The sequence below is a fragment of the Trifolium pratense genome, linkage group LG2 (genome assembly GCF_020283565.1).
Source record: "Trifolium pratense cultivar HEN17-A07 linkage group LG2, ARS_RC_1.1, whole genome shotgun sequence".
In the NCBI taxonomy this organism is placed as follows: domain Eukaryota; kingdom Viridiplantae; phylum Streptophyta; class Magnoliopsida; order Fabales; family Fabaceae; genus Trifolium; species Trifolium pratense.
In genome coordinates, this window is record NC_060060.1 from 71,555,988 (window position 1) to 71,569,007 (window position 13,020).

At 35.6% G+C, this 13,020-nt stretch overlaps 1 protein-coding gene across 1 annotated transcript; it reads right to left on the bottom strand.

Moving 5' to 3' along the window:
* Positions 1–8,071: 8,071 nt before the first annotated feature.
* LOC123905367 (protein FAR1-RELATED SEQUENCE 5-like) lies at positions 8,072–8,956 on the bottom strand. The gene has a single exon (XM_045954971.1). It carries the CDS (start codon positions 8,954–8,956, stop codon positions 8,072–8,074), a length of 885 nt encoding a protein of 294 aa, XP_045810927.1.
* Between the last annotated feature and the right edge of the window lie 4,064 nt (positions 8,957–13,020).

Genomic DNA, 13,020 nt, shown 5'->3' on the forward strand with positions numbered 1-13,020 from the left:
TTTTATTTTATATTTTGTTTGAACGGCATTGTTTGTGAGTGATGGCTTGGATCTGTTTTTTTTTTGTTCTTCTCTTCTCTGAGTTAAGGCTTTCACCCGATCTTTACATACTAGATGTGTATATACGTATATTTTTTTTTTTTGTTTTGAACAGATGTATATACCTTGAACCTGTTGCTTTGTTTGACTGCGTATTGTTGGGAAACATTGATTGTATTGTTTGCTATTGCATGCATATTCACATGATCGCAACAAAAGGGCTTATTAATTTTGAGATGATTTTGGTTTGATGATTTTTTTGTTGTTGCTTGCATTTAGTGTTTTTTCGCATATAACTGTTTCCACTGTTAATTTCAACTTCACAGGATCAGTAGTATTTTTTTGGTTTTTCCTTATTTTATTTTTCTTGTAGTTGTTGCTTTTATCATTTGTTGGGAATTTTGTTTGTTTGTTTTTGTTGGTAAGGTTAATCTTGGTTGTACATATGCCTCCAAGTTATTTGTTCCACACAGCACGATACCAGATCCCGAAATTGCTTTTTTCACTACAGGGGGAGCAGTGAACCACCCTACCATTGATTATATTGATTATTTGTTAAATCAAATCTTTCAATCTAAGGCCCGTTTGTTTATATGGAAATAAGTGCCGATACTTCAATCACCGTAATAACTAGGACTGTTTGCCGAATTGGCCACAACTATATTCATACTCACATAACCATTCACACGAATACAACAAAACTGCACATCTTCAATGCTTATATTTATTTTTATTGATTTTTGACGAATTCAATGTTTGTATTTGGTGTAGCTTGTATTGTTGTTTGTTTTATGGTCTTGTTTTAGATGGTTAAAATACACAGACGTGTCACTCTTTATGTTTGTTTACAACGCGGGACTTGTGTTTCAAGCAATCCGTTCTACGTTGGCTGTAATGACACATATTCGATCATGGCTCCAATCATTGCTGTTTGATTATTCCAATGGTTGTCAATAATATTGTTACCAATCTACAGGACATTGCACGTCTTCCAGACTACTTTTACAACCGGTTCAAGGGCGAACTTACCGAAAGGGTATTTCTGGAAGATGCAATAGGATCAAAGTTTGAGATACTGCTAAGTAAATCAACAACATATGGTTACATCTACCGATTATACAAACTCTTTATTCACTATGGTCAACCGTTGGGGCTTTGGGTCCACCTCCACTACGAGGGTAACAATAGATTTATAATGGCTGTCCGAGACATTGACATGAACGACATTGTATATCCACCGACAGTGGAACATCTCCTTCCACGTGGTCCGTTAACTTTAATAGAAACCTTGAATGCTGCTGGTACCGGTTCATCCCTCTACTTTCCTGGAAACTACTCCCCTCCCCGTGCTGCTGATGGCCCTCCCCCCACCCAAGTTCCTGAAAATGGTTCCCCTTCCGGTGTTGCTGCTATCCCTCCCCCCGGATACGTTCCCGAAAATGGTTCCCCTTCCGGTGTTGCTGCTATCCCTCCCCCCGGATACGTTCCCGAAAATGATTACCCTCCGCCCGTCAACGTTCCCGAGAATGATCCCCCTACCCTCGCTGCTGCTGCCCCTCCCTCTGTCAATGTTCCTGAAATTGACCCCCATCCCCCACAAGATGTTGCTGCCCCCGATGCCGTCCATCCCCAGGCTGTCAGATATAATAGGGTAAGCTGTGATGTATGGCTTTCCGAAACGCAGGCGACGCTCAACAATATGGTAATATTTACTTCAGTTTTTTAAAGTTATTAATTGTTATGAAACATGGTTGTAAGTAGAGTTAGATACTTCAGTTTTTTTCTTCTTTCAATTGCACACACAATCGACAGTTGACATGTGCTACAAATGGTAGAATCATGGTGTTATTTAGTTATTTATTTACAGCTGACATTTAGTTATATTTTGATTGATTACGCAGAATCTGCCAACGGCGTTTGTCCGTCGGGGACTGTTAAGGAACGACACTTTCCCCTCGAAAGTGATTATAACGGATCAAAATGAGCGTCTTTATTACTGTCGTATCAGGTGGTCTTACTCAAGCAATCGGCCGCATGCCTATATAGTAGGGAAATGGAGGCAGTTTTGCTCAGATAACAATCTAAGGCGGGGGAGTCTGGTTAGGCTGGAAGTTGACCCGGATATGCCAGCCTCCATCTATGCAACAGTTATGCAGCAGTGAGTTGAATCTATGCAACAGTTATGCAGCAGTGAGTTGATCATGGACCAAATTTATGATGTCTACTTTGTATATTTTCCTAGCTGGTTTGTGTATTTTGGAAATCCTCTATGTTAACAACACAATGGGCTCTCTATGCCCTTTTTGAAAGACCTGGACAACCCTGGACAAGTGTAATGATCCATGCATGTTTGCGATTGCATGTCATTGCTATTTTGTATATTTTCCTAGCTAGTTTGTATTTTGGAAATCCTCTATGATGTTAACAACACAATGGGCTCTCTATGCCCTTTTTGTAAGACTTGGACAACCTTTAATGATCATGCATGTTTGCTATTGCATGTCATTGTTATTTTTTATTTATCTCTACTGTCTGATGCATAGGAAAGTAAAATGTTACACACACACACACACACACACACTCACAGTATATATATGTTTCATCAAGGGGTTAGTTTGCAGTAGGGTACATAATGAAGAAAAGGTAACTCTTATTTACACATACATACACATTTAAAGATAATGTCATATAGCACGAAGCTAAGTACACGTATTGCCACGTATTTGTGATGCGAAGAGTTGATGAATGTTTATGTGGACGGAGCTACGATTGTCAAGAGAGAGACACTGCCCCAAATTTATTTTTTGTACATGACAATGCTCCAAATTTGTCGATCCGTCCATGAAGTTTCTCATTTATTTTTTGCAAATTGCTAGTGCAAGAATTAACAATACAATTTGTTAAAACTTAAAACCATATAGTAATTGAAAAATTTGTATTTATTTTACAAATATACAGTTAAAACGTAAGACATAAGGAATTCGGGCTAGCCCATTTTGACTAGAGCTGTCAAAACGGGCGGGCCGGTCAGGCTTTGGGCTTCGTTGGGCTAGGCTAAAAAGTCCGGATAAAAAATGGGCTACCAAAATTAGTGCCCGAGCCTGGCCCGGTACGTGTAGTCGGGCTTTCGGGCCGGCCCGGTTAATTTTTTTTAATATTTTTTTTACTTATAGTGCTCAAACTCAACGATGTCAATAGCATTAATAATTCTCGCACGTCCTATTTTTTACTCATCCGCTATATATATATATATATATATATATATATATATATATATATATATATATATATATATATATATATATTCGCGCGCGTCATATTTTTACTCATCCGCTACCTACGACTTTCTCGCGCGCCCTATTTTTACTCATCCCGCTACGTACGAGTTTCTCGCTCGCCCTATTTTTACTCATTCGCTACGTACGAGTTTCTCGCGCGCCCTATTTTTATTCATCCACTACCTACGAGTTTCTCGCGCCCTATTTTTAAGCATCTGCTACCTACGACTTTCTCGCGCACCATATTTTAACTCATGTGAAATTGTACGAGTTTCTCGAGCACCCTATTTTTATTCATCCGCTACGTACGATTTTCTTGCGCGTCATATTTTTACTCATCCGCTACCTACGAGTTTCTTGGGTGCTCTGTTTTTACTCATCTGCTACTTAAGTAGCAGACGGTATTTTATAATTTATACTACAAACTAATTTCAAATAATCCAAAACAAATTATTTAGATTTATATTTTATTTTATTTTTTCAATTTTAATTTTTTCGGGCTAGCCCATTTTCACAACTCTAATTTTGAGTTTTTGACATCTCTGTGAAACACACCACTTGCTTTATTTTTATTTTTTTACAAAGAAACACAACACTTACTAGTACAGTAGTACATTGCAACGTGTTCCCCCTATGCCCTAAGCCCCTAACTAACCAAAGGAAAATCAAAGGGTGCAATGGTTGGATTTCAAATTGACAGTGTAGAAGCTCACGTCAACCACTCCCAAGTCCCAACACACCCGGTCACACCACACTATGCAACACTTCACCCGTTGTGAATAAATACAAGCAAAGCCACCGCAATCACACTCCATGCGTGTATTCCGATCGAGTTCCAGGCGTGTATTCCGGTCTAGTTTGCTTTGCACACCAACAATGGCGTTTCATTACAAACTGTTCAGTTTGCTGCTTCTACCCGATGTGGTAAACAATATTGTTCTTTCTTCACACATCTTCCTTGTATTGTGTCGTTTTGTTTTCTTTTCCGTTGAAATCTTATACGATCTGTTGTGGTATGCAAGTAGTGGTTTTTAATCTGTCTCTTTGTGCATTACAACCTTATTCTATACAAAGAGACAACAATAAGAGTCTCTTCACTTGTCTAGTTTATGGCTATTTTGTTGTCTCTCTCACTATGGATTTAATGGATTTAATTTTTAGCACAATATATTTTGCTTGAAAACCCAAAAAAACGCTAATCCATCCGTTGGCTGTTGTTATGTTGATTTTATTTTAGACATTTAGGTTTTTTTTGTTTTTGGTCAACAGACATGTAGGTTTTTATCCTCTACACACTATATTTTTGCAGGGTATTGGAGAATTGCCACCATACTTTTTTGAACGATTTAAAGATGAATTGAAAGATAAGGTGTGGTTACAAGATCAAAATGGGACAAGATTCGGGGTACACCTGTTCAAGTGCAAAAAACACGGTTTTATCCACAGAGGTGTAGAGAATATGTTTGAACACTACCATCAACCGGAGGGGATTTGGGTCTCATTCACTTACTTAGGTGACAGCACGTTTCACATTGGAGTCTACAACATTGATATGCAGCCCATCACATACCCTCCCGCTTCAATTTATCCTCATCTCGACCGTCTGTTTACCCCCAGAGAGTACTTGAACGTTGTGAGTGGCATGATAAATCCAAGCAGCATGATCACCGGCAAACACCCTGACTCTCCCCCTGAAGAATTCCATCCCTGGCATTGTGATTACGATCCCCCCTTTGTCAAAGCCACTGGCTGTGAAGGTGCAGGACCATCTGCCATCTCCCTTGTCCCTCATGATGCTGCCGCAGGCATTGACCATGGAGAACACGCAGAAATGGTCGACTGCGACATAGAACTTTCACAATATAAAGCATCGAGCAACAATCTGGTAATGTTTACATAACTTTCATGTCATCGATGTGTTACCAACAAGTAACAGTTAATTATATTTTATTTTTTGAAACAAGTAACAGTTAATTAATTGATCACGTTGTTTGTGTAGAATATTCCGGCGAAGTTTGTTCGAGAAGGCCGGCTGTCTAAAAGTATGATTGACATTATATTACAAGATGAGGAGGGTGATGTATTTGAGTGTCAACTCAGATGGTCGAGCGGAAAGAACACTACGGAGACTTTCTTAGTAGGAAGATGGAAGGAATTTGTCAAGGAACACGGACTAAAGAGTGGAAGTAGGGTCAGGCTTTCGGTTGATCCCAACTGTCCTTCCAAAATTTACGCTGCAATCTTGAATGTTTAAAAATAATGCTATGTTTCTTTTGAAGTAGGGTCATGATTGTTATATCAAGGATGCAAATTAACCTGTGTTGGGTGGTATTATGTTATGTTTCTTTTTTGGTATTTTGTATTTAAACCTGCAAGGATGCTATACTTGTGCTACCATATATGCCTGTGATTTATGCCATATAAGTATAGTTTGCATGAATGTTTGTTCTAGTTTTATTGGTCCAAAATTTATAATAATTTACATTTGCTTGTTCAAAATATAAAAAAAAATTGATTTTATGTTACGAGCAATCGAGGAAACAACAGTCAGTCCGATAGCTGCTTCAGCAGCTACAATAACTATAACAAAGTTTGAAAAAAGTTTTCCTTTTTATTGTCGATTATGAAAAGATTGAAAAAACATTTCCTTGCATATAAGTATTACCTTTGCCGTTAATCCCAACACACACACACAGACACACACACATATATTTCATATAAACTCATAATTTTCAAATCATATATATTGATTTTACCAAGAGTATGGGGAGGTACTCAAAAGGAGAATTGAAAAATACAACATACAATCTGCAATATACAACAGGAAAACAAAGGACAACCATATTAAATATTTTTACAAAGGTCGTTTATGACGCTCGACTGCAAGTGTGTAATTCATTGAATCACAAGTCAATTTTCCGGTCGTTCTTTCTTCATTTTTGCTTTCAGCTCCACGTCCCCCAAGGTTTGCAAGAACTGCCAAAAACAACAAAGGACGACAATTATAACATGTCCGGCCTTCTAACATAAGGATTGTTAAGAATTTTGTTTACACTAACCGATGAACGAGAAGGAACATTATGAGATCCACCCGGCATATAACTGTTCGTTGGTGGCGCATGCGGTGCACAGTTAGCCATATTACTGTTCATTGGTGGCGCATGCGGTGCACAGTTAGCCGATGGTGGAAAGTTTGGAAACAACCCCACACTTTGATTTACTCTAAACTGTGATGGAAAGTGCGGGTATCCGTGCCCTACATTGTAGCTGGATGATGAGGACTGTGTTGGTACTTCAGTGGTTGTACTTGTAGTAGTTTGTTTCTTCCTTCGCTGACCACCATTACTCCTGTCACCGGGTACGCGGTCGTTTCTGCCTTCAGTAAGCGAATCTGATACCTGTACATTAACATAGTAAAATTTTTAAAAAACGACAGTTAGTAACTTTCGCTGAAGAATAAAAACCCCAAAACACTCAAAACTGCATACATCCATATCAATCGATTCATTTTCAGTCTGCACAGTGTCGTCGAATTCTAAATCGCTGCCCGGATGTAGTACCGGACAACCAGATTTGTCGTGGCCAACTATCTGACAATGGCCACACTTTGTATTCTTCTTCTTCTTGTGTTTATTGTATTTGCGAGGAGCGCCTTTGGCGTTCGACTTCTTTGGGTCGCGAATCGGGGTTTCATTTGTATTTTTTCCTCTGTTCCCAGCATCAGCTTTCTTGAACTTGTTAATAAGACCGTACATTGCACTGATACCCTGCTTATAACCGGAATCAGTTTTACAACAAACCTCCAACAATGTATTGAACGCAGCAGTCAATGAACTTCGACGATACATTTCCAACTTATCAGCATCCTGTTTATCCACCGTACACGTCAAGACATTATTTTTCGCCATTTTAGTCCACCTTTTGCAAACCAGGTTGTCCGGGAGGTAATCCATGTGTCTCTGCTTGATGGCACAAAAGACGTGACAACATGGAATCCCACTGCGCTCAAAGTGTTGGCATTCACATTTAAAAATGGGACCAACCAAATCAACGCAAACTGTCACCGTTGAACCGGGAACGCCAAATCTATCCATTTTAATCACCACTGTATTCCCCAACGAAACTTGTTCACCAATAACCAGCGAGGCTGAATTTGTTATCTGTTCTCTAACCTTCATAAACATGGCTCTGGTGAAGATCTCAGAAACTTTTTGCTCAAGACCTGGCATATGTGTTAACATCACAGGTTTATAGTAAGTTGAAACAAAATCAGACGTCATTTCCTGGTTTCTGTACTCTGCTAAAGCTCTATGAAAATCCCTTACAAAATCAACTAGAGTGCTTCTTTTCTGCACAAAATTTTTAACAAATGAATTTAGACCTTCACACATTGAAGTCGTTCTCATTCCATAGAACATATCCGACCGCATAAACGCAGCTGCCCAACTTTTCCTTGTCTCATAAACCTTTCGAGTCCACGGATTCCCTGATAGACCATGCTCATCTATAATCCTCTGCCACTCACTTTCAAACCTCGCAGGGCTACAAGTAGAATAAACCAACGAAGAGAACTCTTGGCAAAAAATTTTATTCTTCACATTTTCAAGTGCATTCTGGTGGATATGCCAAGAACAAAGGCGGTGACTTGCATTCGGAAATACACATTTAATTGCTTCTCTCATAGCATTGTCTCCATCAGTCACCACCCGAAGCGGATGCTTTTGATACATCGCATCTAAGAATGTCTCTAACAATCACTTGTATGTCTCAGTTTTTTCGTTGACAATTAAGGCACAGGCAAAAACTGTAGTTTCCTTGTGGTGATTGTAACCACAAAAAACAACGAGTGGCCTGTCGTATTTGTTCTTCTTATAAGTCGCATCGAAGGCAATCACTTCCCCGAAACAGCTGTAGTCAACGCGACTAGCTCCGTCGCACCAAAACAAATTATTTAGATGCCCCATATCATCGAGTGTAAACTTACAATAAAAAAGGTGGTCATTTTCTGTTCTTGTCTGGATATCACACAAAGCAGAATACGCGTCGCCAACATCCTCCATTTTTGCCTTCCCACTCCTGGTGATGTAGTTATAAAGGTCTTTTTTGCAAAAACCAAGCCCTGCATGACCACCTTTTTGACCCATCAAATATCCCAGAATATGACAAGATCTAACCCCGTACGAATGCAACCCATCTACGAAATTCTTATCGGCTTCATTCAATCCACGATACTTGGGGATCAGGTGAACATGTGTGGATGGAGTTAAAGGATGGTTGTGAACGGGCATAAAGCAGACAACACCATAAGTACCACTACTGTTATTAAGGTGAAATCGAATCATAGCTACACAAGATGTTCGTGACAATCCCCTGGGTTGTCTCGAACGTTCAGTGCGCTCAATATTTTTTTTAGCTCTCTCACCCTGCCTAGAACAAACCATCTGACGTGTATGTACAACACCTTCAGCGGTGACTCGCCTTACATCTTTTCTAGCGGAAAACCCAAGACACCTTGCATATTCTACATAAAATTCCTCTGCTTTTTCTATAGATTCAAATTCCATATTTTGTATTTCTTCTGCTGTCAAGTCTTTCATGTTTACTTCGACATCGAAACCCGACAAACCATCCGCAGACATCTCTCTAAGTAAACTACAAAAATTACAATTCATGAAATGATAAGAGTTGGTGGTATTGTGGAGGTGGTAATTGACACTAACACGCTAAATGATAAGAGTAGTAATATGATAAACCATTCTATTGTTGCATAATTCAGCACACTAATCAACTAATACACATGAGTATTTTTGTTATTCCATTTGCAACTCATACACATGACATTATGATAATTTCCACTAACATGAAATCAACACATTAATCAACATAAATCAAAATAACAGCAGAAATCAAAATAACAGCAGAAACAAAAATTAAGTCATGAAATCCTAGACTAAATAATTAGGGCGCCAATAATTAGATGCAACAGCAGCAATAAAGATAAGAGACTGTCATCCTTACATCGACGAAGATCTGCAACAGCAGCAACAAAGATAAGAGACTTATACTTGGGGATCAGACGAAGATAATGAGAAGTGATGAACAGTGACCTCCTTTGGTAAACGATAAACAGTGATCTCCTTTGGTAAACGATAAACAGTGATCTCCTTTGGTAATATAGGTGCGCTTATAATTTAAAGCTACTAATCTTGTACCAATTAAAGAAAAACAATTAAGTTGCTAATCAGGATTTTGAAATATTAATAAAAGGGTATTTATGTAAACAGACATATCAATACAAGGGTATTTATGTAAACAGACGCATCACGTGGTGATTAACTCAGTTTTGAAAATTTTCGTGCCAGGCAACCATTTCGTAACGAATTTGCAGGCGTGGCATCCGCCTATTGGCTTCGTGCATACTGCACCGGTGCAGCGCAAAATTCTGCTGCACGGAAGTGCTCACCAAATTAAATACCGTCAAAGTTATGTACCAAAAAAAAACTACCGTCAAAGTTTTTATGTTTGGAATTGGATTATTTTGAGTCATATAAAATATATAAATTGTTATATATTAATTTATAAATTTTTATTAACGAAAATTATAATTTTTTATAAATTATTTTTTCATAAATTATCTTGATAAATTTATAATAATAATATATAAAAATAATTTTTTCATAAACTATCTTTATTAACTTATACGTTGGTTTCATATGGAGCTTACGGAAAAATGAGATCCCTTTTCGATTCTCACGTGCTGACTTTCTTCACATTAGTATTTTTTTAACTTATTTTTTTGCTTATTCTAAAATATATATATATATATATATATATATATATATATATATATATATATATATATATATATATATATATATATATATATATATATATATATATATACACAAAGACAGCGATAATTGATTTCGAGAAGGGAAACCAGCGATAAGCGAAAATGGAAATCACATGCAGCTGGTATTTTTATGGTGAAGACAGCTTATACGGTGCTACAGAGCAGGTCCGGCACAATTGATCTCGAGACAAACACAACGAAAGCGCTTAAGTGTCGTTGGTTAAATAACGTCCCATCAAAAAATAGTATGTTTGGTTGGAGGTTGTTGATTGAAAAACTACCCACTAGAGAGTTTTTATTTAATAAAGTTGTCATTACAAGAATTCATGAGAAATATTGTGTATTTTGCTTCAAGGAGGTGGAAGACGTCAACGACGTTTTCTTTAAGATATGGAGTTTTATTTTCAAGTGGATGGGAACAGAGGCCTTACCCTTTGTTGATATTTCCAACATGTATCAACAATAAATGTTTATCCTACTTTTTTATTCATATTCATCAAACAACAAACCTTTGTTGTTAGTTTATCTACTCTCTTGAATTCAACACTAACTTTTCTTCACAATAGCCATTAATGCACATAGAAAAAGTTCATGCGGCGTACAAATATTTGTGGACAATCATCCAAAATCAAGAGAGAAGAAGACAATCTAATTTCATTTCATGACTAATTAACAATTTAGAGTACAAAATCAAAGTTGCAAATTAAGAAACAAAAAATTAAAAATATGATTGTTGGTTGCACCTTGGAGAACTCACTTCTATGGTCTGTAAGTCATTCTATGACAGTAACCATTCATGCATATATAAGCAACGTACTTGTTGTCGGCTTCAACTACATCAGGACACTCTTTAACAGTTTTACATTGGATAGATGTTTTGAAAATGCTTGGATTACTAGCAACCTCCTTTGTAGTAAAAAACAGGAAAATAAATAAAATTATTGTGGAAATTAACTTGAGAGATTTACCCATTTTTTCTCTCTTCGTAAATATCATATGGCTTGATCAATTTATATTGTATAAAGCTCATGTAGCAATTTCAAAAACAATTAAATATTTCTAGCATTTAATTAAGGTGATCAATGGGTTGTATTTGCCCATTTAGAACACTTAATTAGTAAATATATCTCTTTTTTAGATCAATGTTTTATTTTAAGTATGTCCCTTAAACACACTTAGTGAAGGGGTTACATAAAAAACTTTCTGATCATTAGAATTCATTATTTTTTAACCATATTATTTTTCTCTTCGTATATAACGAATATAATAAGATTTGATAAATTTATAGTGTATAAAGATCAAATGTTAAAAACAATTAAATATTTTTAGCACTTAAGTTGATTAATATCTTGTATTTGTCCCTTTAGAACACTTAGTAAATGTCTCTTCGGTTGATCAATGTGTTGAGTTTGTCCCTCAAACACACTTAGTGATATGGAGTAACATAAACAACTTCCTAATCATTAGAATTCATTATTTTCTTAAATGTGAAATAAGTTTTTTATCCCTATAAATAATTCAAAATTGTTTTAGGTTCTGTTTGGATAAACAATTTATAGAAATACTTATAGTATTAGAACTTATAATATGAGAGCTTATATCATAAGTTTTTATACTGAATATATAAGTTATTTACGTTTGGATGTGTACACTAAAAAAGTACTTACATAAAATTGAAGTTTTTGGATAGATGTGTCATTATATAAGCAATTATAAATTTTATATTAATTCAAAAAGATAAATTTTAAACAAAAAATAAGTGGGATATTTTAAAAAAGATAAATGTAAAGAAGAAAAAAATAACCTTATAAAACAAGAAAATAAGTTTAAGATCGACTCAAAATATAAATTTTGACACATATGCTAATATTGTTTAGAATAGAGCATGCATGACTCGAAGCAGGTATTTTTTCACAACCTTCATATTAAGCCCAATGATAACCATATTATAAGAGCTTATTAAAATATCACATAAATAGTTTATTAAAATATCATATAAATAGTTTATGAAATACAAACACTTACTCCATTTTGCATTTGCAAAATCGCAATAAATATTGTAGTTGCAAAAATTGCATTTAGAAACTATGATCATCAAAGCACAAGAGATATTATCCATGCCTAATATTATGAATGAAATTTTATATTAAAATGCATTTAACTTAAGGCACAAGAGATTTCCCAAATTTGCAAAAGATTATTCAAAATCTATAGGAAAGAAAAATGTATAGGATTAGTTAACTAAATTAATTTTATATACAATGATATTTTGTTCAATTATTTATTTTTTTAATTGTTCGTGTAATGTTTTTGTGGTTCTCAGTGCATTCAAATTTTACAATTTGGTCATACACAATACATATTTTTTTGAAATATTCATGTTTCAACTTTCAAATTCTATAATACTGTGAAATATATCCCATCCAAATTTTAATATACAGATTTGAGTATTTTGAAAATTTCAAAGTGGATTGAAAAAAAAGAAGAGTAAAATTGCTCTTTAGACCTCCTCATATGCTCACAGACCCCAATATGAAGGAGCTAAAGAGTAATTTTCAAAAGTCAATAAAACTTGGTGAATTTTTTTTTTTTTTTATATAGAAAACTTGGTGAATTTAGTAACAAACAGAAAATTTTCTCTTTACCACCTTATGTTTCTCTCGGTCCCACTTCAAAATTCCTTTTTTGCCCTTTAAAATTATTGGGAATCAATTTTCCAAAGTAATTTGTATTTTTTTTAAAAAAAAAATTCGAAAAAAGTATACAGATTGATTTTCAAAAAAACAATTTTCGAAAATATTAATTAATTTTCAACCACCCAACAACGTATTCACTTTAAAGTCAAATTAA